This window comes from Guillardia theta (genome assembly GCF_000315625.1).
Source record: "Guillardia theta CCMP2712 unplaced genomic scaffold GUITHscaffold_121, whole genome shotgun sequence".
NCBI lineage: Eukaryota > Cryptophyceae > Pyrenomonadales > Geminigeraceae > Guillardia > Guillardia theta.
In genome coordinates, this window is record NW_005434553.1 from 173,484 (window position 1) to 200,808 (window position 27,325).

Below are 27,325 nucleotides of genomic sequence, written 5' to 3' on the forward strand. Positions count from 1 at the left end.
GCCTTGGCCTTGTTGCACGCGAAGCACGCCACGTTCTTGGGCAGCTGGTAGTGGCTGGAGTTGAAGAAGCTCGTGTCCTGCCACCCGAAGCCCGACCGAGCTGCCCGCGACCTCTTGGTCGACGTCGGCAGCTCCGCCAGCTCCTCGCTCGACCGCTCCGACCACCATCTTGCCCGCACGTCTGCGCTGTCCACACACTGGTCCTGCTTGGCTAGCCTGACGCATCTAGCGCAAGGGCGAGTATCGCTACATGCAGCCTTGGCTTTCGCACAGACGATACATGCTATATGTACCTGATTGCAATGGTGTGACAAACGTATCAGATGCATGTGGTTGAATGATGGACTACCTGTTTTCTTCTCTTTTTTTGCCCTGTTTCTTCGCAGATGAAGTCCTGCTGGAAGTGGTCGCTTTCTGAACTCATCTGCAAAGTTTTCATGCTCTTCATGCTTGAAGCTGCATATCAAGTCTTCTTAAGTGATGGACGAGGAAAAATATTGTTCATGAGTACTGCTTGGCAACTGGCCTGCAAAATTTTGAAGCTCACTTCACTGCATCAGTTGAGAGTGAAATAAAGTTGAGAGAGGAGATGTGTTAATATCAAGACAAAACTAATGATGATAACGGAGACTTGAAATGCACAAAATTATTCATCCTTTCTCCGTTTGCTCTTTCTACCTACTTTCCTTGTTTCGTGGCCAGCTAATCATTTACACCGAGGAAGAATTCCGCCCTGGTTGCTTCCTATCCCTTTGACCGTATGTCTATCACACAACTTGGAGCATGTAAATCAATCGCCTCTGAGAAAAGAATTCTTCTCACTTTCTACGTCACGTTCTTTCCAACTTCTATCTCGTTCTTGGTCACCGTCTGCCGCAACCTTCGACGCGCTCCTCTTGATTTCTAATCAAGTTGTCGCAAGCAACTTCCACTAGGACTCAGGAGCAGACATCTAGCGCAGTTCCCGCCTATCCCTGCAACCTAACAGCACTCTTCTTTCCTAGGAATGTCGCTGCACAAACAGCTCTTTTCATTCCCTCCATGGCGACTGAAGGATTTTCTCCCCTCTTCGTCTCGTCTCATCTCTACGTCTCGCCATCCTTCCGCGCGGGTGTAGCTTATCTAGTTGTGCTATCACGTTGGTCACGGTCTAGAGCCTTCCTAGGACCACTTTCCTATGTCATACTATGATCTCGAGATCTATCTTTATCATAGCCCACCCGTACCCCTTGTTCCTAGAGTTCACACACCTGCTTCTTTGACCACCCGTCCGTTCTACTGTCAAAGGGCTCATTATTGGCCCTTTTTCGCTTCAAGTCACCACCCCACCATCCAATTTGACCATCTGAAGTTGCTCGTGTCTCACTTCGACCCTACCCTACACGAGTATATCTCGCCTTACACACGTCAACCCGTGCTATCCCCCACCCTCCTGCTTACTACCCTCTACCCCCCTCTTTGTCATCCTTCAACCTCAACCCCTCTTCCCAGATACAACTCCCTCCTCGTCCCGTGACTCACTTGAAATTTTCAATCGAGCCCTCGGTAGAAATACCCCAGCAGACCTACTACCCATCACCCTATGATGTGTCCCAGGGAGATAAGTACCCTTGTGACCCTCCACCCCAACTCCTTCATCATGTACCACCTACGAAAGTCACATCGCTACCAGCGATGACCCCCTACCCACCCCAATGGTTGGAGCATTGACCATTCAAGGCTGTATCTCGAAAAGTTATTTTTTCACTCTATCTCCCCCTGCGGACAAACCCGTAGTTGTCGGACGGGTCCTTTTACAGCGATTTGGATGGTCCCTGACGAAGGGGTGCCCAATCTTTACCACACGACGATCTTATGATTTAACTAAAATTGCTTTGAAAGCAAAAAAAAGAAGGGGAAAATGTAAGAAAAAAGAAAAAAGAAAAAAGAAAATGAAGGGGAAAAAAAAGGCCGTCGGGGTCGGACACTGTGAGCATGGCAGGCTGCTTCCGAAGATCCGCAAGGCAGGACTTTGACGCCGCAATGTGGCTGCTATGACAACCCATGACTGCACTTGGAAGGCTACATGCAACACATGCTCAAGGCTGAATTCTTCATGCGTTCTTTCTTAGTTGGGGTGACTGATGTAGGGGAAAGAACAACGGTCTCACGTGCAGACAATCGATGTGGAAGTCGTTCTTAGTCAAAGACATTCACATGATATACTTTATGATTGTAGATGAGCTGCCAATAAAATCAAAGAACCAAGTATGCTTACACTCTTCGCCGTGGCCCTTTGCGTGAGCTTCTGCTAGACTTCATTTGATCTTGATTGTAAAACAATGATCACCTATTATCCATGTTTCGAGTTACGCGATGGACACCCCACAGTATTGCTCTTACTGAATGGATTCGATATATGTCAATGATTGCCTCATGACAAGCTCTCATCCCATCTAATGAGCTTCAGGCTTACCTCAAACATGAACTATTGAGCAATTGCAGTATCTGCACCGTGTGCATCGCAAGGAGTCATGAGGAACACTGATACGACTTGCACGGCCACGAAACAGGATGCCAGGGCTCAATATTCTACCTGAAAGACTGCTCTAGCTTGTGGTGATCTAGTAAACTCATCCTAAATTGTGTTGGATTTTGACTCGCAGGGGCTGTTTTTCAACACCTTGCTGCTTGACGATCTTTTCAATCGCATCGCAGAAATCCAAAGGTCTCGACGCAAGCAATGGATACAAACAGCTTTCCGCCTCGTGATTGCATGATAAGAATTCATCTTTTGCTCAAGAGAACAGAGACCTTTGATCTTGATGTCCTACCCTATCGCAACCGAGCGCTCTCCAATAAATTTCACGACAAAACCCTGTTGCAACACCTCGAACGGCTAGCGTGTTATAGAGGCAGCGAGGTGTTGAAAGATAATGTAGAATGGCTGTCAGCACCAAGATTTCACTATTTGTGAGGCGAGCGCGATTTCAAGAGGATTTGCCCGTTCGACCAATGTCCGCAAGGAGAAACTTAAGGATAATCGGTTGAAGAGGCTCTTGCATCGGTGAAGGTGTATCGATGCTAGCCTTGCTCTGTGAGTTCTTCGTATGCTGGCGCAGAGCTTGACGACAATTGAAGATACAATAGATGCCTTACAAAAAGAACTCAGCTGTTACTCAACTCCATTCATTATCCCATAATCTTTTGATGCACAAACCAGCCGTGACAACACCGTACACTGGTGCAACCACACTGCTGTAGAGTTAGAGCGCAAGAGCTCGGTGAGCTTGCTAGCACCCACGGACTCCACAGTCTGGAGTGATCCAGTCAACTTCGCGCCAACTGCTCCAGTCGTCTCACGAACTTTCGAAGGTTTCTGGTGTGAAACAAGATAAAAACTTCCAGTGAAGCTGAAAACTCACTCAACGTCCGGATGAACCTGGTCGATACACCTGTATCTGACATGAAACACAACTGTCTGCTTGCTGGAAGGGCTCTGTCGTACCTTATCAGTGCTCCTTCTCCTTCTCCTACTCTCCTCCATTTTGCGCCTTTCTCCTCCATTTTGGGCGCCTTTCTCCCCCTTTCCCCTAGATCCAATTCGTGTGGTTTCGATGCCATCGACTCTTCGCCTCGTACTGCCGGCGTACCTGTAAAAACCACCCCACCCCTATCGAAGCCTTTCCAGCCTCTATCAACGTACCCCTTCTAGTATCAAAGATTTCCTCTACGCCGCCTCGCCCCCTTCCAGATGTCGGTCAGCATCGACCATCTCAAGGATTCTTCCACCCCACCCCACCACTTTACCCTCGTTCGACCCGTCCAGAGAGCCTGGAATTGAAACCCCGTCAGCGAAAATCATGGACGTGAAGTAAAGAAGAGTCAAGGAGCGTAGGAGGAGGATGAGATGACGACGAGGGCGTTGAGAATGCGTTAGAGGATAGCACAACACCACCTCTTCATGTCATCTTGACCACCTGCTTCCCCACCCTCCCTTCTGACCACCTCCTACCCTTCAAGCCCACAACCACAAGCTCCTCCGGTCATCGGTCCTCACCTTCCTGCTCCTCGCATCCCGTCGTCATCACGATGCATCCACCCCCTACCACCCACGGCCAACATGCCCGCCTTCTTTCATGCAGGCTTCTTTGAGCTCTTCCTTTCCTTCCTCACTTGTTGTTATCGCTTTCTGTTGTCGATACGCACATGGGTGATGTGATGTTGCTTTCGTGCAAGCATTCCCGCAGCCTTTGTGACATCTATGATATTCTATTTCGCATCTCTCTCTCCCCCTCCCTCCCACCTCTGCTCCCTCCCTCTGTCCGTCCGTCCCTCTCTCTCTCTCTCCCTCTCCCTCAGCTGTGTGCCCGATCTGCTTGTTAGCGCATTTGCTGAGCATTTTTCGTGTCTGTCATGTTTGCGTTACATACTCAAATCGAATGAATAATGCGCTTGCCGTGATTGGTTATCATTTCTTCGCAACTGTGAGTAATTTCTGCCTTGGCTTTGACTGTCTTGATGGTAATCACTTTTCGTTCTTTGGGTCCGAACAACGCATCAACCAAAGAAGCAAAATAAGATGGTAGAACAAAAGCAGAAGTACGCTCAATCCAGTTTTAGAAAGAAAGCATCCTAAAATGAAAAACTTGACACTAGGTGGAATGTGTTACTAGTACACATATTTGAAGTTCCTTGAGAAAAGAATGGTACCTTTTCCCTTTATTCTACGAATCTAGAGCGAAACTTGTCACCCTTTCTCACCATAGCCCTGTGTCTGTCACCCTTCTCTTGTGAAGGAGCACTGAGAGTACGAGGGTGCTCGTGCGCTTTGCGGAACACCAACCTTGATCAGTTTACTGCGACAGTAACATGGCAGGGGGCATATATGATCAAGCTTCTGATGAGCGTGAGTGATAAAACAGCTTGATGAACAACACGATGATTCTATCGAGTATTCTACCGCAAGTGGTTGGCGGTCATTCAGGTATCAAATAAAAATTGCATCATACACGTCTGCAACCTCAACAGCAAACTGGAAAGGACCAGGAACGAAATAGAAAGGTGAAATACAAAGTCTTGCCAAGAGTAACGACGAATGTGAAGGTTCATGCAAGAAACCTGGCGGAATGAGGTTGTCCCTCGATCCTCCCCGCCTCACTTTCCCTCTCCTCCCTCCCTCCCTCCCTCTCTCTCTCTCTCCCTCTCCCTCCCTCCCTCCCTTCCTCCCTCCATGACGATTGCTCTGGTGGTGTTTCCTGGTTGTTGTCTGTCCTTCCCTCACAACTCACTCTTGTTCCGAGTCTCTCCCTTCATTCCTCCTGATCCGCTTCCCCTCATCCTCCCTCCTCTTCTTTCCCTCCTTCCGTCCTCTCCTCACCGTGCGCGCTTTCTGACCATCGTCTACCGCCATCCTGCACTCAATCTTACGCCTCCCTCGCACTCTTCATGGCCGCAGACGCAGCACACTCAGCGACTAATCTGGTTACTTCTTCTCTCCTATTCTTCCCCTTGCTTACATGATGCCGGAGAATGCTCAGAGCACTCACTATCCCCTTCTTCTCTCAGGCAGGGCAGGAGGGCACGTTCTCTCCGCCGGAGAGGAGATAAGCTCGCGTTTTCGGGCATAGACGAGAGGGTAGAAAGGGGTCGGGAGGAGGCACTGGGCAAGGATGGAATGTGGGGATCGGATGCCGCATGTTCCTGATGGGGTTGAAGCGGCAGGGAATGTGCGTTTATATGTTGCCCATCCATCAGAAGAGGAAGCTGGGCATGCAAGGATGGTGGGGCATGCAAGGATGGTGGGCCAGGGTTCCACCATACCCCTATGATGTTGACCCTCCCCTCCTCCTTACTCTGCATGGCAGCAGCTGCTTGGTTTGCGGCGGCTGCTGTTCAGGAAGCAGAGGGCTGAGAGGGTTGTGTATCGCAGAAGAAACAACAGAAGGTGACAAGGACGTTTACTGTCATCGAGCAAGATACTGGCTCCTCTATACCTCCCTCCCCCCCTCCCCCACCACCCCCTCCTCTTCCTCCTTCTGCCCCCATGGCAGCCGCCATGGCCTGTTTTTTCTTTTTTGGACAGGATTTTCTTTTTTTTTTTGGTGTTCTTTTTAAATATGTTTTTTTCTTTTTTTGGTCAGGAATTCTGCTCCTGTCGTTTTTGTTTTCTTACATTCTTTTGTTTTGTTTCCTTTTACGCCTCGAGTGGCGGTCTTTCGGTAGAAGGATTACGGTAACGAGGATTATAGAATGGGGATTATGGTAACAAGGATTATGTTATAGAATGGGGATTATGGTAACAAGGATTATGTTATAGAATGGGGATTATGGTAATAAGGATTATGTTATAGAATGGGGATTATGGTAATAAGGATTATGTTATAGAATGGGGATCTGACAACCTGCTTGCGAGCGTTCAGGCGAGACATTGCAATTATGGTCTGAGATTATAATACAAAGTTGACTATCATTATGTCACATATCGAGTCTATGATACAACTAGTTGACCCCGTTCACCTTGGCCCTCTTTGCTCCCCTGGCAGCTCCTTGATCGTCTGAAGGAATACAATGAGATTATGAATGACAACCACGAGACACGCTAAAGGGCAATGACAGAGCATGGCAGGCAGGAAGCATCGGTTTCTCACCGTTCCAGGAAGAGGCGCTTGAGACTGCCGCAGCACTCGGCACACCGTGCGCCTGCATCGGGAGTGAGACAGCTGCGGCATCCTTGTCGACAGTCACTTGGACCATGCTCGCAGGAAAGGCTTGCGGGCTTTTGATCAGCCTTGCGTTCTCTTGTCGCAGATCCTGAAGCCACAGTCAAGGAGCAGCGGAGAAAGCAAGCAGGAAGCAGTACATTGTTCTCTTGCTTGAGCTTCAGCAGCTTCGTGTTCTCTTGCCGTAGCTCTTGGATCAGTGCGATGGCTCCTGCAACAAACGAAAAACATTCACACACACGACCAGTTCATTGCAAGGGCTCAAACCTTCCAGGACGCCATTCTTGTCTGCGAGCTCCGCAGCATCAGTCAGCTGCCGCAACTCATCGTAAAGCGACCTGGATGAACGTCAAGCAAGATTGAGCAGCAAGCAGTGATCTCACCTCATGCGATCTCGGCGCTTCCTCTCAATCTTCTTGTGGTACTCTCTCCTTGCGATCCTCCTCGAAGTTCGTCCGTCCTGGTCTCTGTGCATAGCAGGCGCATGTCAGCTGGGTGTACAGGGCATTGCTGTATCACGACACCTCGTCTCATCATCCGAGTCTCCCCCTGAAGAGTTGTGATTGCATGTTGTGGAGCTCCCTCCTGAGTTGTTTCCAGATCCATGGGCAGTGAGGGTGATTCCGATCCCATTCCTGCTGCTCAGGTTCGAGATCCCCCCGTTCGGTGCCGCTGCCGCTCGGTTTGGAAGAACTGCTCCCATTCCAGACGTGGATGAGGATGTATCGGACTGTAACTTTGTAAGAGTCAACACAGAAAGGCTCTTTTGTCTCACTGGTTGATAGGTTGTTGATGGGTGTGTGCCGTTGGTCATAGGATGGTGCCTTGAGGAGAGATCAGAGAATCATCTCAACGTGTGCAGTCCTCACCCAAAAAGTGGCAGAACGCTTCCATGCATGCCTCCTAAAGTGCTCAGAGGGACTTGAAGGACGCTGGGATGCAACCCCATCTGCAGTGCCTGGTACTGCTGAATCTGTGCTCCACTAGGCAACGAGGTTCTGCGAGAGGGGAAAAGGAGCATGTAAATGATCTGCCGCATGTCAATATGTGAGGATTCTTACAATCCAGTGAGGCCGTTGGAGCTGAAACCAACATCGTCAGCATTGATAACTTCGCACGAAAGTTGCGCTTGCCTCTTGGATGCTGGGCTGGACCCAGTGAGCATGAGCCCTGAAGAGAAACCGTCGCCCAAGTTTGTTGGCTTGCGATTAGCTGATCCATACTGGGCATTGTAGGCCATAACAAAATTGCCCATCTGCTGTCCAGCTACTGCGCATTGTCATCAGTGTGGAATTGGAGTATCCATCGCAACTCGTACGGGAATGCTTGGTGAGTTCGTCTGTGGGTGTGGACATGGGGGGCAGCAAGACTTGAGCGTTTTCACTTCCTTTTGCTTCACTCCCAGAGCGTATGCTGCAAAGAAGTCGACAACAATCAGAGGCGCTTCAACAAGAAGGAGAATAGTTGTACCTGGGTAGCATCGGTACGTTCTTGGTATCCATCCTGTTGGATGAGCTTGTTTCAAGATGCAGGAACAATTTGCGGTTTGATCTCTTGCAGAAAGTAAGCAAATTAACTTAGAAAAACGATCGTCACCTCCTCAGTTTAGCCACAATTCATGACAAGCTTGTTTGTTTTCGACCGTTTTCCTCCAAATTACTGAACGAAATTCGATCAGAACGACCATAAGACAACTGTAATCTGATCCAGCATGCTTCTTCAACTTCACCTACATGTCGCTATTTGCTAATGATGGAATATGCATGGCTGCAGTGATCGTGTTCCTTGACAATGTCTGCCCCATCACTGCGAGCATGCCTGCTCTACTCAAAGGAGTGCCATACTTTTCGACACCAAAACGGAATGAAACTTTTGGATCCGAGCTGAGATCTTCTCATACTGCTTAGACTCATGAAGTGCAAGTGTATGGTCAAGAATTGATCTGGTCTACCTTCCCCACACTGCAGGTCAGTCATGACCAAACTGCTTCCTGACATCGTCTCATTCTACAACGCCCTCAACACAGCATGAAACGCTATTTGAGACGATCAAACATGAAAGAACTAGCCTGTCTCTGTCTCTTCTTTGCCTCTGCTCTGCATCTTCGGCTGAACTTCTCCCTCCCTGACACATAAGGCCAACAGTAGCCAGGGCATTCCAGACCACAAACGAGCGAGGGGGGGCTGCCAGATCGGCCCGAAAAGGGGGTGGGGTTATATACCTTACGGGTGCTTTAAGAAATTTCCTGGGTCCAAAAATGCAGAAGTGGTACCACCACGGTAAACAAGGGGGTAGTTCTAGGGTAAAATTAGGTGGGGGTACATGATACCACGTACGGATGAGCCACCCTGTGCGATACATAGGGTTGGGTACGCGTCATGGGGGGTGGGGGGTCCACTTGGATCTCGACTGGATCTCGTCATTGGAGGGCAGGTATTTTTTTCGGTGGACATGGACTATTTGAAGAATTCGACCTGATTATCTATCATTTGGAATTACTTTCATAGCCCCTCGGACCCCCACCCCACCTGAGACTGTAATTGGGCACCCAATTTAGCAAGATTGGTCCTGGAATGCCCCTCAGATTTCGGTGTACTCCTCAAAAATGTTTCTCAAAAGGTCCCGCGGACCCCTCTTTGGGCCCAAAGGAATAAGTCGGAGATTGGGACCTCGGGATTAAAACTTCTTTTTAAATGTGGGGCCAGATTCTTACGAGATGCCACGAGATCGGAATCTCGGTGAAGAGGACCACAACGTTCCGCAAGGAGATCTCAATCTCGCAGACCAAGATACCTGCTTAAGGGGGAGTGGAAGGGGGTGGGGGTCTTTTGTAAGGGTCCTTCGTCGAAAACGTGAAGAAGATTCAGTGGTCAGTACCGGTGCTGCTTTTTGATATACCCCCTGCGATGTACTTTTAAACCACATCATTGTTGCGGCAGCAATTTTACAACTATGTGTACAAAAGTTTTAAAGTATGAAGCACAATGGCACGCGATCCTACTCCTTGGAATACACCTACAGTACCCCTTAGAAATACCCATCAGTACCCACCCTTACTCCTATAGCTTTGAGGGTGATCATTTGTTAAAACACTTGTTATTCAAACAAACAAAAACGAAGCCCCCTTTTTCTGCCCAGTGAAGACCACCCACCCCACGTCGTCAAATACATTAGTTTTTATTCACTTACCCCTCATTTTTCCCTCCAATCACCCTCCACGGGATAGCAGTTCCCCGATGGGACCCACCCCTGATAGGGTACTGGACGGTGGCCGGAAAACACGTCTTTTCGCCCACTAATCGGACGCTTTGACGCATGACCCATCAACTATGCCTCAGGAAATTAATCACTTTTATTGTACCGGAGTCCAACAGCCTCGGACGGCCCGGCCGGGCCGGACCCGGGCCGGACCCGGGCCGGGCCCGGCCGGGCCGGGCAGCCCGGCTACAGTTGGGAAAGACGGTTATGGAAAGCGTAACTGGCACTCAAGACGATTTGGGATGTCATGGTTGCAGTACCCGCCGAGTGGCAGTAGGAGATGCAGGAGGAGCAGCGGGACGAGGGAGGCGGAGGTGACAGAGAGGGTAGAGAGGATGCTTGCTCTTAACCATGGTTGATCTCTGCCGCCTTTGCCATGCTGCTGCCACTTCGATGCCCTTTTAAAACTAGACGGAAATGCGGGGTAGAGGGAAGAGACACGTTCAGGGTCGGGATGGAATGTTTATGAGAGACAGACATACTGATAGACAGGGATGAGAACAGTGATGTGAGAAGGACTGTGCGATACCGGCGGACAAGTCAGACCTCGAGGCAAGACAGAAAGAAGCTCCGGTCCACAGATTGGTAGCATGTGGATTTGATGCGAATGACACAGAAATAGTGAGGCTCAAATAGCCCGGATAGGTGGATAGGAATGCACCTCGTAGAATGTAGCAAGGTTCGATATGCAAATCGGTGAATGGGGTTGACCAAGAAGACGTGACGACCCGCAAAGAGAGAATAACGATGACGGTGGTGAAAGGAGATGAAAATATTGACGATTGATATTCCAGCCCGCCTCAATCATTCTCACCCACCCCGTGAAGACTCGCCGGGCATGGCTGTTTGTGAATCGTCGTCGGTGGCCTCGTACGCGTCGCATGACCGACCCCCGCCGATGAACCCTGAGGTTGAATGGAAGCGTCATCGACTGTCCCACTAACGAGGTTGGTCAGGTCGGGATCTACCCGGAGCATGCAGACGTGTTGGATGAGGTAGTTTGGTGCGTGCTCTGAGTTGGCGGGTGATGTGAAGCTTGCAGGGGAACATCCCGAACATCGACTCTCTCGTTCGAGACCTCAAGGTGGTGGAAGCTGTGCAGGTAGCCGACGGTCAGGAGGCATGCGGCTGATGCCTGACGGGTCTTGGCAGATCCCGACGCAACGACGACCTTCAGATGTAGATCAGAGTGATGACCGAGGCAACAATGGCCCTGTGAGCCTCTTGCATGTTCAGACTCTCATCGCATCTTGTTCTCTTGCCGACTCCTCTCTTGCTGTTTCTTCCATCTCCTCACTGTCCTGCCATCGCTGGATCTTTCTCGTTCTACCTCCTTCTCTGATGTGTGCTACTCGTGCAGATCCGAGGGAACAACTTTCGTGGATCGGATGGCGCGCCTGATCCGGAGCAGGCTCGCGCTGCCAGGTCATCTCCCTGCACTGCCATGGCCTCTTGACTTCCCGCGGTGACAGGGCGGAAGAGGAGAGGGAGCGACTTGAGCGAGAGATCCGTCTAGCCGAAGATCCTCAACAGACTTCTGTTGTCCTCGGTCATCCTCCCTCCTGCTATCCTGACAACCCGAGGCAGAGGCCGGACCCAAGGCTCGAGGAGGAGGAGGAGTTTGTGAAGCAGAGGATCGAAGAGGTGGGTGGGAGAAGGAATTTCTTGCTGTAGTGACAGGGTGATTTCTTTCAAGGTTGAGGAGAGGATAAGAGTGATCCTTGCGAACCCTCTTGGACAAGATGGGTGAGTTGTTGTCTTCCACTGTGATGTTTCCTTGGTGGACGCATTCGTGATCTTCTGGAAAAAGTGATAGGAGAGGAGGGAAGGACAGGACAGGACAGGACAGGACAGGACAAGACAGGACTTGTTTGCAACTTGCTGATTGTTGTCGGTAACAGTCTTGGGCGCAAGAAGGTCTGGAGAGTTCGCCCATCGTCGCAAGTTTGGACACAAGTGAACATCGGTGCTGGGAGATGCGCGAGCGACGTGACATGATGATGTAGGTGGTGGGAGAGAAGAGCGTGTCTGAAGTTGTAAAACAATCAGCAAACGGTAATGCAAAGATAGGATAACCGAGAGGAGAACATGCTGATAGCATCGGACCTGACTTGTCTGCAGTCGTTGCTAGTGGGGCCATCTCGGCTGTTCGCGGGACCGCAGAAACTGTTGCGAGTGGAGCTACGTAAGAAGCAAGCTTCGAGGAGAAGATGAGGAGGGGGAAGATCGGGAGATGTCGAAAGTTGAGACGAAGACTGGGTGTTGAAGGAGAAGGCAGAGGCTGTGAAAGGAGGGAGCAGATCCTTTGAGCTGTTGGTGGCAGTGGAGGAGGAGGAGGAGCAAGTGGAGGAGAAGAGGAATGAAAATGATTTTCTAACCTGCGACCTTGGTAGGACTGTAGCATCATGGAGCTACAAGCCGACCTTATGGTATGTAAGGGACAGAGACAGGGACAGGGGGAGAGATCGAGAGAGCGAGGGTGGAAGAGTGAGAGAGAGAGGAGAAGGGAGAAGGGGAGGTTGGGGGGGAGAGGGAGAGAATCAGGGATGAGAGAGGGAGATCGCCACCGGGTTGAAACTTGATCTCTTTTTCCGTGATCGTCTCTTGGTAACTGACTACACGTCACTCAGGACTGCAGCTGAGATCGCTTCTGGGACAGGTTGACACTGATAAACACTCTTGAGGTGCTCAGCTGACTCGTTTCTCCAGCGTCCATGGTAGCTACAGGAGCATACAGGATAGCTTCAACGGTTGCAACTGGTAATGACAACTTGAGATATGACGTCTGAGGTCTTGGCAAGTGTGTGAAAGCAACATTCGATTCGGATCAGAACAACAGAAGTCACTTGTTACTAACATCTTGTTACTTGCTACCCGCCACTTGTTGCTCAAACCTCGCATTCCTCTCTCCGCATTGACTGTCCTCCAGGTGTCTATCATGGGGCCAACGTGCTGGTGGAGACGGTCGATGAGCACAAGGACGAGCTGGGAAGGCTGCAGTCGGTGAGCTGGGCGTTTCAGCTTACTTCTACTGACACGGTTGCTTCAAGGAACTTTCAGAGCTCTCCGACAGGTCGGTGTCAAAATTTCCCACCTCTCGTAGCGACATGTCAAATTAACATTCTGACTAGCTGGGCACAGGCTGGGGGCTATCGATGCCAAACGAACCAACGCAACGCTGAAGATTGTCAGCCCGTGCGAGGTGAGAATTCCTTGCTTCCTGTCCCGATCTCGCTTACCCTCCCCCTCCCGTTTCCCCTCCTCCTCCTCCTTGTCCAAAGCTGCCGCTGTCAATGCCTTCCTTTCATATGGACTTATTGATACACTGGCATCATCATCATCATCCTCGTCATCATCATCATCAATTCTATCTCCATCATCAACAACAACAACACCACAACCACCTCCATCACCATTTGCATCATCATCAGTACCCATTATCTCCGCTAGCATCTCCATCATCATCATCTCCATGTCCATCATCATCATCTCCATCATCATCATCACAATCATCATCATCATCATGTGCTCCTCTTCTTACTTCATATCAGGGTTCTACTTGGTATTCAAATCATGCCTGCAACATCATTTGGGAGCATACCGGATGCATTCAGGTGAGAAGTTGAAATTGGAAACAGATTTCTCCTTTTTCTGCCTCTAATTTTTGCAATGAGCAGGAATTTCGAATATACATTGGAAAACGGTTTTCACTTGGATGGACTGAACTGGTAGAGCATTCGGGCATACGATCACTTCTCATCCCTTTTTATTTCGACCTCCCTCCTCCTCCTCCTCCTCCTCCTCTAACTCTCCCCCTCCTCCCCAGTCTTCTCTATCCCCTCGTGTTCTTTCTGTCCTCCTCCTCCTCCTCCTCCTCCTCCTCCTCCTCCTGACGCCTTCAAACACAGGCACGAGGCCTCTCCAACACCAACTCCTTCACCTACCTCGTCTCCCCTCAGCTAGAGCGCGGATCTTACTGCCTCCGCATCGACGGCCCCTGCGGTTTTCCCAGCTTCACCTCGCCCTATTTCCGGATCGAGCAGGAGGTATGTTGATCCACTGCGCTGAGACGAATGTGTCGCATGCTCGCAGTGCAAAGGAGGAGGAGGAGGAAGAGGAAGAGGAGGAGGACAGAAAGAACAGGAGGGGATAGAGAAGACTGGGGAGGATGGGGAGATCAAGGCGAGCAGGTGGGAATGGGAAGGACGGGGGGTAGGGGGAGGAGGTGGAGGAGCACAGAATGAGCAGGAGGAGACGACGAGGAGGATCGCATGTTCGTGTTGAATAGCCGCCCTTTCCTCACCTCACCTGCCTTTACCTTTTGCTGTCCTCTGCCGACCGCCATGATCCTCGCCACCCACCCACCCGCACCTTCCCCACCACCACCAGCAGCAGCAAAGCATCTCCTTTCCTATCCTCTCTCCTTCGCTAACCCCCCTCTCCCTCCTCCCTCTTCTCATCTTCGTTCATGACGCTTTCCTCGCAGACTCCAGAGCTGATGTTGTGGATAGACAGTGACAAACTTCAGTTTCACCGCGGAGAAATCTGTCGAGTCTGCTGGACTTACCAGCCAAGGCAACAATCCTTCACCTTCAGCTCAGCAAGGCCCCAGGACAACCAGCTGTCATACAGCAGGTTTGCTCCTTGTCCTTCCATACTCCCCAGCTGCCGTCCACCTCGTTCTCACCCTTCCTCCAGCAGAACCTCCCGCTCTTCTTCCTCCTCAGCTCCTGCGTCCTGCACATGCTCTCAGGGGGGTCAGGCGTGCAGCGCCTGCCAGGGGTCGATGCCTCCTCCTCCTTCAGTGAAGCTCTACCTTTCAACGGGGTTCATGAGCTGGAGGGTACTGGGCGAGTCGCTTCCTTTGACCGGCTCTTTCCTTTGGTCTATCCCATCCAACTGCCAGCAGGGCTCCTACCAGCTGCAGGCAAAAGTCAAGGGCAGCAAAACCCCCTCCTCGTCCTCCTCTCCCTCCTCCTCATCCATCACCACCTCCTCCACCCCCTCTTCTTCCTCTTCGCAAGTCCTCTCCCCCGTTCTCAACATCTCTATCAAGGATGAAATGTTCATCGTGTCCCCTGTGGAGGTGAGTTTCGAGGCATGAAACGATGATGACGATAATGATGACGATGATGATGATGATGATGGTGGTGGTGGTGGTGGTTGTGGTAGTGATGACGGAGATGGCGATGATAGAGGTGGTGGTGATGATGATGATGATCATGATCAAATGACTTGGAGTGCTGGCAGGGTACTGAGTGGGTGATGGGCAAGTTTGCCACGATCGAATGGGTTTGCAAAGGTCCGAACAAAAAAATGATGAGTCAAGAAAAGGAAAAGGAAGGAGCAGAGGGGGGTGGGGGGGGGGGGGGGTCGGGGTTGAGCAGAAGCAGCAGAAGCAGCAGCAGGAAAAGGAGAGGCGAAGGAACAGAAAGGAGGAGTGAGAAAGAGGAAAACAAGGGAGCAGCATCAGACAAATGAAGGCAAGCTGCAAAGATGTCGAAGCTAGGATGGTTGAAAACCTCTCAGCTTCGCGTGTTCAAGAACAAGATAATAGAGACTGTGATGATGATGGTAGAGATGGTGATGAGAAGCAGAAAACAATTCGTCTTGTCTCTGCTGCCTCGCTCATTTTTCATTCCAGGAGCGCAAAGGGATGATATCGTGGTTTCAATTGGTTCGAGATTCTTTCGACTTGCAACGATTGCAGAAAAGCAGCCTGAACAAGGATCAATGTGAGACTTCGTTTTGAAGATGCTGATGAGGACGATGGTGCTGGTGATAGAGATGATATTGATGGAGATTATGGAGATGGAGATGAAGGAGATGATGATGCAGATGGAGATGGAGATGATAATAGAGATGATGGAGATTGAGATGAAGGAGATGATGATGGTGGTGGAGATGGAGATGATGGAGGGTCTCAGTAATGATGACAACTCTCTGCACATTACCTCTGATCAATCTGCAGACAATGGAAGGTCCCCGAGACTGGTATCAGAGCAGGTGAGATTGTCTCTTTTCATCCACCTTGCCTTTCTATCCCTTCAATCACTGAGATATCTACATTGTCCTCCTCTCGTCCTTCCGTTCTGTCCATTTTCATTTTCCTCCTCCTCTTCCTCGTCCATTGCCTCTTGTTTTCACCTTCTTTTCTCGTTCTCCCCTTCAATTGCATTCTGGCCCTTCAGACTCGGCATGATGTTTATTTTAGGATGGTATTTCCTGTCCATTCACGCAGCATCAAGGTCTGATCCATTGTCAACTTCTCTTTCTGTCCTCTCCTCTCCTCTCCTCTCCTCTCCTCTCCTCTTCTCTCCTCTCCATCCCTGTCCTCTCCCCTCCTCTCCTCTCCTCTCCTCTCCTCTCCTCTCCTCTCCCCTCCCCTCCCCTCCCCTCCCATCTCTCTTCTTTGCTGTCTTTGCCCGTATCCCTCGAGGCTCCTCCTCTGATCTCATACTTTACAGTCGCGTCTCTGCCAAGAGCGGGTGGATTTACATCAAGGATCAAGCAACTATGGAGGAGGATCTCAGAGAAGAGGAGGAGGCAACAGCACAGACTCTTGAAGAGGACTCAGACACAGCTGCGAGGTACTTCATCCCCCTTCTCCTACCCCCCTTCTCCCATCCCACTTCCTTCCTCTTTCCCTTTTCTTGCTTCTCTTCCTCCTCCCGTTCCTCCTCTCTTGTTCTTCTTCACTCTGTTCCTCCTCATTCCTAAGGCACTGGATCCGCCCTTCAAAGTGTGTGCATCAACCAGTCCTGTTTCCCGTTCCTCCCCGTAAGTCCAGAGCCCGTTCTGATCGAACCTTTCTCTCACTCCAGCGCTCCTCCTCCTCCTGCCTTCATTATGGACTCCTGGCTGGCGCCTCCTGCCCATCTCGATCGTGCACCAGAGAGTGCAGGAGGAGGCGAGGAGAAACAAGGAGGCAACGGCAGCGAGAGGAGAGGAGTGCGCTGCTGACCGAGGCTTGTTTTCATCACTGATACATAATATAAAGAAATACTTCCGTTCATGGCTCCGCACTGCTCACTGTTGAGTTGCCACCAACTGGCAGTGACTCGGCCACCGTGTCCGGCGCATGGCGCGGGCCGCACGGTCACCCGGCGGGCCGCTGGACCGGTCCGGCGGCCTGTGACCGTGGCACCATCGCCCTGCAGTCCGGACGCACTGCCGCCGCGGCCGAAAACTTGAAACCTCTAAGGCGCGCGGTGAGTCCGAGTGGCCGGGCACCTCCGAGCCTCGGAGTCACGGTCATCATCCGATCGGAGGCCCGGATTAGTAGTCCGACCGTGATCATTAAACCGTTAGTATCTGAGGAGGCGGCTTTACCGGGCCCCAGCCTATGGACTCGGCCCGGGGAAGGCTTCCGAGTTCGGAACGTCGGAGAGCCCGGCGGCCGGCCGCAGCCCGTACCATGGCACGCCCCCGGCCAGTCGGATTCAATCAGTGAACCGTTGAAGTTCATCATGCCAAGTTAACACTATTCGATGTCACCGTACACAGAGTCAGAGCCTGTCTCAGGGCGGACGGTCACTTATCAGTATCGGAGTCACTGTGACGGGTGACGGTGACGGTCCGATGATCATTACGTACGGTCCCTCCGAGGCTCCGAGGCTCCGAGCGGCTTCCCCGTTGGAAGTTCCGAGCCTCCGCTGAGCCTGGGCTGGTACTGTACTGGGAGCCCACGCCGATGCATGAGCCCGGTCCATGAGATCGGACTCGGCGGGCCCGGGGGCCGCCCGGCTGAAGTTTCGGACTGGCTGAGTCACTGAGTTGCAACTTGGAACGAACTTCTCGTGAAACTTATTAGCAACTAAAACTGATTTATAACTTAACTTTGAGTAAAAGTGACAGTACTGTCCTGGTACTGCTTTTTAACTTAATTATTATTTAGCTGTCAAGGTTCGGGGGTTTACTTCTTCCCCTGATAAATACTGACCTGGTTCGAAGCCATGTATTCCTCCTGCCAAACCTCTCCTGCATCCAATCCCTCTTGCTGCCATTCATGTCGCAAGAAATCTATTCCACCCATCACGACACAAGGTATGCTTTTGTCAATAGAAGCGCATACCTGCGACTATTCCCATGTACGCCGATGGTGTGTCATGTCTAGGATCATACATCCTGCCAATCCATCATCATTCCACATCCAATGCATTTTGACATACGGCGGGGACAATGGCGGATGGAGTTGCGTATAGCATTGCGTCGACAGGGGACTGAAGGGGCGGGGCAGGGGCTGGTGATATGGAATGCATCGCAGAAGAACCATACTTGTTCCCGGACTGCACAGGACGAAGAGAGCCTTGCTGAAAATCATCGTCTGACATATCCTCTGTATCAAGAGAACTGCCTATGTCATTACAATCAGGTGGGCCAGCCTTACTATCAAAAGGCATATGCTGTGATGTATCATCATCACCTACTTGAAGACCTGCCAGTACTGTTGTGTGACTAACATTGACCGTGGCGGGAGAAGTAGGCATAGATTGGTCTGCCAGTTCATGATAAAGACGACTAGCCGCTTCCACGAGGTTCCCGTCAAGCCTCCATCCCACGAGTTGATGTCCCTTCGAGATAACTTGACCTATACGAAGGTTGGAGGAAAGCCCCAGCTGAGAACGTATGGTTTCAACATGGTGCATGAACGATGTGGGATGCAGAGCTGCCATGGCGCGGCGTCCGCGGCGTGCTGGAATGGCCAGATTTGTTGGCGGGAAAGTAGTACCAAGTTGGAGAGTTTGTACGGGGTCGTACTACGGTACCTTAGCAATAATTGTTTGTAAAGGGCAAATGTAACTTAAATTAGTACCGAGTTTGCTATTTTCATACTGTTTAAAATAATCCAAGAAGCGTTACTATCCAAACAATTTGTACTATTTATCCAATTGTCCTATATCCATGATTTTGGACGCGTTTCTGTCGAATACCCCCAAGGTTCGCCTACTAGCCCGTCTGTTGTAGGATAGGCCCTGTGCCTCTTCAGGCACTACCGCTTACGGTCGTCTGCCTCCAACCACCCCCTCAGAAATAGGAGGACCGGTTCATTTCCTATTTTTTAACTTCAACGCTACCCACCCTGACAAAGTTTACATAGACCCCCACCCTCTAAATGGAGCGGTCAATGCCCCCGAAGTGCGGCAATTCCTTTTCGCTTCCGCCTCCAGGAAACAACCCAGGACCCTCAAGCCAGCACCTACCCCACCCCCAGCCACTCTATCGTCGATCACCATCTACCCTTGCCTTAGTACACTGGGCCTCACCCACCTTGTCCAATCTTCACCCCACCCTCCTAAGAGGACACCTCTCCCCCATTCCCCATTATTAGTACCCATCGGGTTATCCGTCCATCCTCGGACCCCCCAGTCACACCCACCCACCATGGTCGACACCTGCAAACCTACCCCACCTCTCCCTCATTGACCGCGTTCCAACCTCCACCACCCCGTTAGCAGTCTATACGCTCTTCCAATTCAGCAACACACCCTGACGCTCGGCTCGTCCTCACCGACAGCAAGGAGCCAACGAGGCCCCATAGCTCGCAGCAGCTCTCAGGTCTGCAGCCTCCGTCCTCCCCACCCTCTCCCCTCTCCTCCTGCGCGAAGACCCCGTTGCCTCCAGTCACCTTGGCATCAGATGTGCACTGGGTTTGCTCCTTCATAGTCGCTACACCGCATGAGGAGTTTGCGCGCTTACCCGCTTGCCTTGTGCATACGTCTTCTACCTCTCATCGTATTGATCTATCCATGCCAATCAAGGCCAGCGTTTCCCTCTCATGGGCAAGACAGCCTACTCCTTGCAGATTATCGTTGGGGCGGCAGCTTTATGGTTCCGCGTTTGCAGCACAGAAATAGTCTAGATCACAGAAGCCCGAAGTATGAACTGAGCTCAGACCCTGCAAGACTGAGGAGCCTGCCTTCTCTCAGCTCCTCGATTCCCAACTCAATGGATGTTTGCAGGCCTTGCACCGCCAAAACATCCACGATCCCCCAACCTGATCAAGGTTGCGAGAGCATTTTTGAGCAGGCGCAATGCGATCAGCAAGGCTGTTTCTGGATGGGCTGGAACAATGGTCCAGGTTGCTTGAGCACGAATCACAGTTATACTCGTGGTCTCTGCATGCCAGACACGAATGTGACCATCCCAATCAAAACGTTCGATGACATGTGCCAGGAAAACTTTCGAGGCAAGACTTGGGCTTCAGCGTGCGAGGATCCGTATGTTGGAGGCTTGCAGGGATGCTGCTATAACTCGTTCACCGCTACATGCAATGCTTGCCATCCGCAGGGAGATTGTACCACAGCTGCCCAACAATGCTCTTTCACGTACCTCGAGAACTGTGGAGTGAACAACATCACGTCGTCACACCTGTCTACATTCTACCAGAGAAGAAACACATGCGTGCAAGGAGCTACTGGAGTCTACTACTGGAATGATCCTCGCATCGAGTTCGTGGAGAACCAGCAGGTGAGAAGAGCGAGTGGAATGCTTTCCTCTGAAGGGTGTGCCGTCTACTGCGCCAACACTTCACAATGTAATGCTTTCATCTACGAAGAACGTACAAGGTTTTGCGCCATGTACAACATGAAAATTACAGGAATATGCGACCTTCCTAATATAGCTGACTGCAATACCACCCGATACCCGATCTACTTCTTGGATGCAAACCGTACCTACTGCGAACCGAACGCTGTCGACTGTGCTTGTTCGAGAGCGTACTATCAATGTCTCGTCTCTTATAATTGCCCTGGTGACACAACACTCATACGCTCTCTATCAGACATGTGCTCTGCCAGGTAGGCTTGCCTTCACGCATTAACGTCAGTTGAACCTCTTTGCAGAAACTGTTCATCACAACAATGCGGACTTTATGGATATGCCAGCAGCTCAGATTTGTCATATTGTGCAAATAACTTTTTCTCCTGCTTAGTGCAGCCTTTCTCCAAATGTCAATGCACTAAGGAGTATTCAACGTGTCTAAATGGTGTTTATGATGTCGACGATATGGTTGAGCTTGGTTTCACCAGCTATGCCGAAATGTATGAATCATTCGTTTCCATGGATTATACATACCTGATGTTCAACAGGTGCGCACTAGAGGGATGCACAGCAAGCGAATGTGGTCTCCAAAACAAACATTGCAACAGTACATCATTCGAATGTACTGCCGAATATGTCACATGCACAAATTATGGCGTACAAATACAATGGCCAAACTCACAAAAGCTGCTCAAGTATAGTGCAGGTATTGTATTTTCGTTCGGAATGAAAGATATGTTTCTGACTTCAGATTTCAGCAACAAATTTGTTACAAACTAATGTTGGATTTGACAACGGAAAGTACTATTGGGAGCTCACTGCGGACACAGTATCTTCAGGAGACTGCTTTGGTGTTGGAGTGTTAAAGGATGGATCAAACTCTCTGTTGGACGGCGCATGGTTGTTTTACACTCAATTCAACTCCATAGCACTGTCTCCAACTAATACTGACGTCAAGTCAAACTTTAGTAAGCCAAAGTTTACAGTTGGTATAGCGCTGGACGCCAATCAAGGAAATGTCTGGTTTTCGTTAGATGGTGTATGGTTGAACGGCGGAGATCCAAATCGAAACCTTTCACCCAATGATCGCTTAACAAATTTTGTGACGCTTTATCCTGCTGTTGATATCAACTGTCCTGGATCCACAACAACGATTCAATCCAGGTTCAGGAGCAGTGAAATCATTTACTCCATTCCATATGGCTTTGTTCCTCCAATTGCAAATGAATGCTTTTGTAACAAAATCTTTAGGCAATGTATGAACACTGGGAACTGTTTGACAAATGAAATAGACTATGCTCTTCAGAATCAGTGCGCATCAAGTAATTGTACACCGAGCGAGTGTGGATACTCCACGCATGTTGGGGCCCCATGGTTGTGCAACAGTGATGTGATGATCCAATGCAACAATGAGTTTTTTACCTGCACTGCAGCTTACGGCTCAAGCTTTGAATGCAGCTGCACACAGAAATTGTTTGACTGTATGTCCAGGAACGACTGTCAGCCCAACGCGTCTTACTCGAATGAATTTGCTCTGCTGTGTAGCCTTAACAATTGCACTGCAGAGCAATGCGGGCAATGCCAGCCCTCCTGCAACATCACTCAGCTCAAATGTTCAAGAGATTACTTCTCATGTACGCTTGATGGCACTTCAGACCCGTGCGTTTGTGCTTCGCGCTTCTATGCTTGCGTGAGAGATGGGAATTGCATAACCTCGGATGTCTTGCAGTCACATGCCCTCATGTGCTCTCGCCATAACTGCTCAGCTGAGCAGTGCGGATTTACACAACAACCTGACGTCTGCAACTCGACACAGATGACTTGTGGGGAAAGGTACTTTGCTTGCAAAACGACAAACCCTCGTTTGCAAAACGACATCTGCCACAATAATTATCGAAGTGGATATGGGAAGGCTTATTGTACAGATCCATCGTTAGGAGGAATCATAGGCTGCCTTTATGACCCCATTCACGATATTTGCGAATCTGCTGGAGATTGCGAGTGCTCGAAGGAATTCTTTGAGTGCATGAGTCCAGGATGTGCTGATACCTCCCTCGCAAAACAGTTCTCTGAAATCTGTGTGAACAATGGATGCTCAGCGGAAGCGTGCGGGTTGAAGTACTTCTATTGCAATCAGACCTCGTTGTTCTGTGCGAACGAATATCTTGATTGCAAATTACATGAGACCTCTCCAAGAGACGATGGGAATATGAGCTTGTTGTGGTTGAAGGATCAATACCTCGGAGCTCAAATGATGCTTCCATACACCAACACGTCTTGCGATGATACCAGATGTATACAGGATTACTACTCTTGTATGTCAGCAGCTAATTGCACAAACACAAGTGATCTTAGGACATTTTTCCAGCTTTGTGAAGTTTCGAATTGCACTCTTGCTGAATGTGGCTACAACAATACCCGTGAGGAAGCGATGAGCCCCGACAGTCCAGTCCTTCTCCAACTGAGCTCGTTGCCAAACGCAACCATGCAAGTGGAATGGTATGACTCAGATCTTGCTACAGTTTGGGACAATGAGGGATCAAGGAATAGAATCATACAGTACAAGATTGTATTAGAAAGCAATTGTGATTTTGGCAATTCAATGGCAGTATCTTGCTCTGAGGAGATTGGAACAATGTTTGTTGTTTATGGGCAGTCAAGAATGGTTTGGTTCAGCCCCCTCAAAACTAAGCAACTCTACAGAGTGAAAATCTATGCGATCAATCGGCATGCCATCTCGCCCACTGCCCTGCAAGGCATAATCAGACTTGCTGGTAGATCCAATCCTCCAGCTGCCCTTTACGCGCAACAATCGGAAGCCAATGCGTTAGAGCTCTCGTGGAAGATACCTAGTGATACAGGAGATGGCTCACAGTCGTTCCCTCTGACTTCTTTCACACTCGAAATCGTGATCTCGTCTCAAATTCTTCACGTTGCTGTGGACCAGTCCGTGTCTCAATTTCGCATTAGCAAAGTCATTGGTGGAGACTTCATGTTTTGTTCAGACCAAAATCAAACCTGCGACTGTTATGGTCTTGTTCGATTTGGATACGGAGGAAAGTGGAGTTTGCCTTTCAAGCCTCCCTCTGGAAGCGTCATGTGCGCTCCTGGCCTAATCTTTCCTGACCTCTTGGACGGCAACATCGAATACTGTGAGTGTAGCTCCACCGGGATCGTTCTCAATAGCGGGGAAGAGGTCTCAGTACGAATCTCGGCCTCGAACTCTATTGGAACTTCGCCGTACAGTCCAGCAGTCACGACTATGATCATGGGACTGCCGTCACCGGTGTCGGGCTTGAGATTGACGCAAGGTGTAGAGAGTGTTGAGGTGTCTTGGCAGACTCCATATGACACGGGGTATGGTATCTCAGACAGCTCAGACATCACAGGATACCACGTGTATTCTTCTCTCTGCAGTAGCTTTGATGCGTGGAAAGAGACTTGTTTCACGCGTTCTATCCTAACCTCTCAGGTCTGCAACTCGACTTGCTCGCTCTCCCTGTCTGATGCGAATGTGTTGCTCCCCAATCACGGCTTTTTCATCACGGTCCTTGCTGAAAACAGTGTCGGAATATCTCAGAATCGATCAAACATGCTCAGACTCCCATGGAAGTTATTCCCCTCCATTGAATTTCCGAGTGCTTCTGCTTTCCCTATCAAACTGATTCCCAACAACGAGGATGTGCTTGTTGCCCTCGAACATTCGATCGATACTACTTTGACTTTGTTTGTGAAGAATTTCCCATATGCACCTCGGGGCTCTGTATACCCTGTGGCCTCGAACTTTGCGAAGCAATTTGCGATTGCAAAGGTGATTGATCACATTCAATCCAATAAGGAGTGGAAGATAGTCGACACCGTTGATTCGATAACAGTCTTCGAAGTAGATTTCACTGTCTCTCCCTCCTCTCTCCCCACTCGTACAGTGGCATCTTTTGGACCAGGAATAGCTGGCGGTTCTCAACAAGTTTCCTTCCAAGTTTTGATGCTTCCACCTCCTGCTCTGGTGGTTCAGAACTTGTATCCTGCTAGCGGAGTGATTGGCGTGAACTATTTTCAAGCTGAGATCGAAGAGCCCAACGACTGCAAGGTGATGTCAAGTAGATTCAACATCCCATGCACCTCAAACTTCACCAGCGAGAAGCTGACGGTAGCTGTCGATCAGAATCCTTGCCTGGTTAAGAACATCTCCATGCATACCGCAGGCTCAGTCATCGTTATGTTTGAATGTGAACAGTCTACAGCAGGAAACTTTTCCGTTCTCTTTTCTCTTGATGGACAACCGCTACCTCTCAAAACTTCCGTGTATGTTCAGTTCAGCCATCTTGTGATAGACGATGTCTTTCCTAGTACACTGTTCGTGCCTTCGAATCAACACATTTCGATCACATTGAGATTCGGAAGTGATTCACCAGATTTGTCTTCTTTGAATGTTTCAATTCAGGACAAGCGTTCAGTTGTGATTCAGCAACGGCAACAGACTCAAGAAATCTTCTTGCTTGTGACCGCTCCTGCTGGTTTATCACCGGGGAAGGGCAACGTCTCAGTGCAAATGTATTTCAATTCCATCGGAGTAGTGACAAGTATCTCAAATGTGCCCATCATAGAAAGTTCTCGTCAACCCACCATTCTGACCAGTTCAATCAGAATTTTGGACTCTAGCACACAAGAGTGGATGTCTCCATCCGTACAGAACTCAATTGCCTTCACTGTCTTGTACATGAATGTTTCTACGCAGATTTCTGACGTGACCGTCAAGTTGCAAACAACATCTGGTTCTGTGACTTGCACAGTAGTGCAGATGGTTCCATTTGGATCTGTCCGAGATGTCAACACAGCAGCTTTTGACATCATCGTCACGACACCTCAAGGCTCGGTTTCCCCTACAACTCCCTGATCTCTCTTGTAGTTCAACTCGGTGACTTGACTTTTTCATCGGACACGCAATGCGTATGGAAGGACACTTCGAAGAATACAATTGTCTCTTTGTATCCCACAGCTGGGCCAACAACAGGAGCAAGCATCATCACTGCAGGACTTTTTGTAGATTCAACCACTCTTGGGCTAGCTTTGCCCTACAAGGTTGTTTCCCTTGCAGACTGGTTGAACAAGAATGGTTCATACTTTCAGCTGTTTGCAGACACGAACATCTCGAACTTCATCTCCAAGTCTGTGTGTGGAATGAAACAGGCACAAGCAGCAGCATCTTTGCTTCAAGAGACTCTACAACGACACGATACGCTCAAGGCAAGCAATGCTTACATCCTCTTTGCAATTTTGCCTGCTTCCTCTTCGAATCCTTTTGAATCTTTTCAAGGAATATTCTCATACTATGATTTTGTACAATCTCCTCCTCAAGTGCAGTATGTCTTTCCAACTCAGATCATTCCCGGGGGCGGCAACAAGATAACCGTCTGTACTCGAAATTTCAAACCAGTGTCTCTCGAATCATTCGTCATTCAGGTGGGTCGAACTCAATCAAATGTTTACAATTTTGAGGCTGCTGGAAACGGAGATGTTTGCTTCGGATTCTTCTCTCCAAGTTTGCCCCCTGGTTTCCATGAATTCTCGTTGTTTAACATGTACGATCCGAGCACTTTTGTGACCTTCACCTTGCAGTCAGAGCAACCAGAGCTAGTCAGACTTACTACACCGATGCCAATCTTCATCGTTGCTGAGTCAACACAGATGCTTAACATCTCTTTCCTTTCCATCTCCGAGGTTCCACCTATCACCTCAGTGGAGATGTACCTGTACCCACCGATGGGTGTGCAGAGTATAGCATCGGGGCAAACATTTGTTGTTGCTCAAACCCTCACATTCTCCTTTGAACTTCCTCTCTTGCCACAAGGCATTATTCCGATTTCGTTTCAACTCAACGGCATCGATCGAATCTTTTTTGGATATCTTCATGCGACTCGAAGCAACGTTTCTTCCTTGCCAATGGCACTTTATCCTTCTTCAGGGTATACCTCAGTGCAAAGCCCGATAACTATTCAGATTCCATTTGACTCTCTACCCTCTCAAGATATCAGTGTTGTCTTTGGGGGCGTCAATGTGCAAAGTCTGACCCTGGTGAGGAATTGTACAAGCAAGTCGAGCTACTCTATGACTTTCCTCGCGCCTCTAGCATACAAACCGACGACTTCGCCTGTACAAGTGTTTTCATCCTCAGCTCTTATTACGACGTTGACGTACCAGTACATGGAGCAGCCGAGCCCCATGCTGGCGTATGTGTTCCCAACCCAGGGCCCTTTGACAGCTGGAGTGAGAGTGATGGTAGGAGTGATGTACTGGGACAAGCCCGTTCGCAGCAGGTACGACATCATCGCGTACGGTTCAAATATGCTGGGCACTGAGATCGAAGTCGTCAACGCCTTCAGGACAGGAAACAGAACTGATGTTGTGCTCTACATCCCGATCCCAGCGTTTGCTGTCAAAGAATTCTTGTCTACCATCAATGTTGGGCTCAATACCAAAGGTTCGTCTGACTTCTTGACCTTCGATTTCTTGCATGTGCCAGCATCAACGCCCTGGATATCCGACTTCATGCCAAAATCCTGCTTTGTTCTTCAATGCCAAATTATGGAAGTTGTAATTGAAAACTCTGCGACAATTGATCCTCATGCTCAAATTCAAATTGAGCTCGAGAGCGGAATGATGCTTCAATCGGTTTCCAATCGCACCCACGGCTCAAAGATGCACCTTCAGTTCAATCTGCCTGATCTTGCTTGGGTGCAATCGTTCAGTCCAAAAGCAATCATCACAGGACAGAACCCCATTTCATTTCCTTACGCATTCGATGTCTTAGAATCACCTTTACC

At 49.7% G+C, this 27,325-nt stretch overlaps 5 protein-coding genes across 5 annotated transcripts in view; 2 read left to right on the top strand and 3 right to left on the bottom strand.

The window, feature by feature from the left end:
* Nucleotides 1-448, bottom strand: part of GUITHDRAFT_146298 (hypothetical protein) — a gene marked incomplete at both ends in the record, with an annotated part of 1,559 nt that extends 1,111 nt beyond the window's left edge. Inside the window, 2 exons of the mRNA XM_005822666.1 lie at nucleotides 33-293; nucleotides 350-448. Coding sequence (XP_005822723.1) covers nucleotides 33-293; nucleotides 350-448 — 360 coding nt within the window. The remainder of the gene's footprint in view (nucleotides 1-32; nucleotides 294-349) is intronic.
* Nucleotides 449-6,480: 6,032 nt separating this feature from the next.
* On the bottom strand, nucleotides 6,481-8,203 carry GUITHDRAFT_146299 (hypothetical protein; the record flags this gene model as incomplete). Its single annotated transcript, XM_005822667.1, has 11 exons — nucleotides 6,481-6,536; nucleotides 6,630-6,792; nucleotides 6,842-6,912; nucleotides 6,969-7,039; nucleotides 7,085-7,168; nucleotides 7,226-7,431; nucleotides 7,477-7,525; nucleotides 7,571-7,699; nucleotides 7,763-7,970; nucleotides 8,020-8,114; nucleotides 8,172-8,203. The coding sequence occupies 11 exons, from the start codon at nucleotides 8,201-8,203 to the stop codon at nucleotides 6,481-6,483; spliced, it is 1,164 nt and encodes a 387-aa protein (XP_005822724.1).
* Nucleotides 8,204-10,797: 2,594 nt separating this feature from the next.
* GUITHDRAFT_118129 (hypothetical protein) lies at nucleotides 10,798-14,477 on the top strand (the record flags this gene model as incomplete). Its single annotated transcript, XM_005822668.1, has 20 exons — nucleotides 10,798-10,869; nucleotides 10,916-10,954; nucleotides 11,002-11,061; nucleotides 11,112-11,174; nucleotides 11,320-11,384; nucleotides 11,432-11,498; nucleotides 11,547-11,603; nucleotides 11,656-11,705; nucleotides 11,861-11,915; nucleotides 11,966-12,014; nucleotides 12,081-12,144; nucleotides 12,353-12,388; nucleotides 12,590-12,618; nucleotides 12,669-12,719; nucleotides 12,889-12,962; nucleotides 13,010-13,032; nucleotides 13,101-13,161; nucleotides 13,511-13,573; nucleotides 13,868-13,961; nucleotides 14,446-14,477. 20 exons carry the CDS (start codon nucleotides 10,798-10,800, stop codon nucleotides 14,475-14,477), a joined length of 1,104 nt encoding a protein of 367 aa, XP_005822725.1.
* GUITHDRAFT_155410 (hypothetical protein) lies at nucleotides 14,444-16,969 on the top strand. The gene is made up of 8 exons (XM_005822669.1): nucleotides 14,444-14,594; nucleotides 14,658-15,045; nucleotides 15,210-15,261; nucleotides 15,604-15,694; nucleotides 15,931-15,965; nucleotides 16,174-16,207; nucleotides 16,427-16,549; nucleotides 16,784-16,969. The coding sequence occupies exons 1-8, from the start codon at nucleotides 14,458-14,460 to the stop codon at nucleotides 16,920-16,922; spliced, it is 999 nt and encodes a 332-aa protein (XP_005822726.1). The 5' UTR covers nucleotides 14,444-14,457; the 3' UTR covers nucleotides 16,923-16,969.
* A 796-nt stretch (nucleotides 16,970-17,765) lies between these two features.
* Nucleotides 17,766-18,665, bottom strand: GUITHDRAFT_155411 (hypothetical protein). The gene is made up of 4 exons (XM_005822670.1): nucleotides 18,385-18,665; nucleotides 18,237-18,315; nucleotides 18,034-18,086; nucleotides 17,766-17,981 (listed from the first exon to the last, which is right to left on the bottom strand). The coding sequence occupies exons 1-4, from the start codon at nucleotides 18,632-18,634 to the stop codon at nucleotides 17,875-17,877; spliced, it is 489 nt and encodes a 162-aa protein (XP_005822727.1). The 5' UTR covers nucleotides 18,635-18,665; the 3' UTR covers nucleotides 17,766-17,874.
* Nucleotides 18,666-27,325: the final 8,660 nt, after the last annotated feature.

Excerpts from the sequence above, each read along its gene's own strand:
- GUITHDRAFT_155410 (XM_005822669.1), top strand. The coding sequence starts at position 14,458 with ATGTTGTGGATAGACAGTGACAAACTTCAGTTTCACCGCGGAGAAATC. Across the intron at positions 15,966-16,173 it reads CGAGACTGGTATCAGAGCAG|GATGGTATTTCCTGTCCATT; the intron begins GTGAGATTGTCT and ends TGTTTATTTTAG. Across the intron at positions 16,550-16,783 it reads GACTCAGACACAGCTGCGAG|CGCTCCTCCTCCTCCTGCCT; the intron begins GTACTTCATCCC and ends CTCTCACTCCAG.
- GUITHDRAFT_155411 (XM_005822670.1), bottom strand. The coding sequence starts at position 18,634 with ATGGCAGCTCTGCATCCCACATCGTTCATGCACCATGTTGAAACCATA. Across the intron at positions 18,087-18,236 it reads CCTGTGCAGTCCGGGAACAA|GATGTATGATCCTAGACATG; the intron begins GTATGGTTCTTC and ends ATGGATTGGCAG. Across the intron at positions 17,982-18,033 it reads GTACATGGGAATAGTCGCAG|ATTTCTTGCGACATGAATGG; the intron begins GTATGCGCTTCT and ends TGGGTGGAATAG.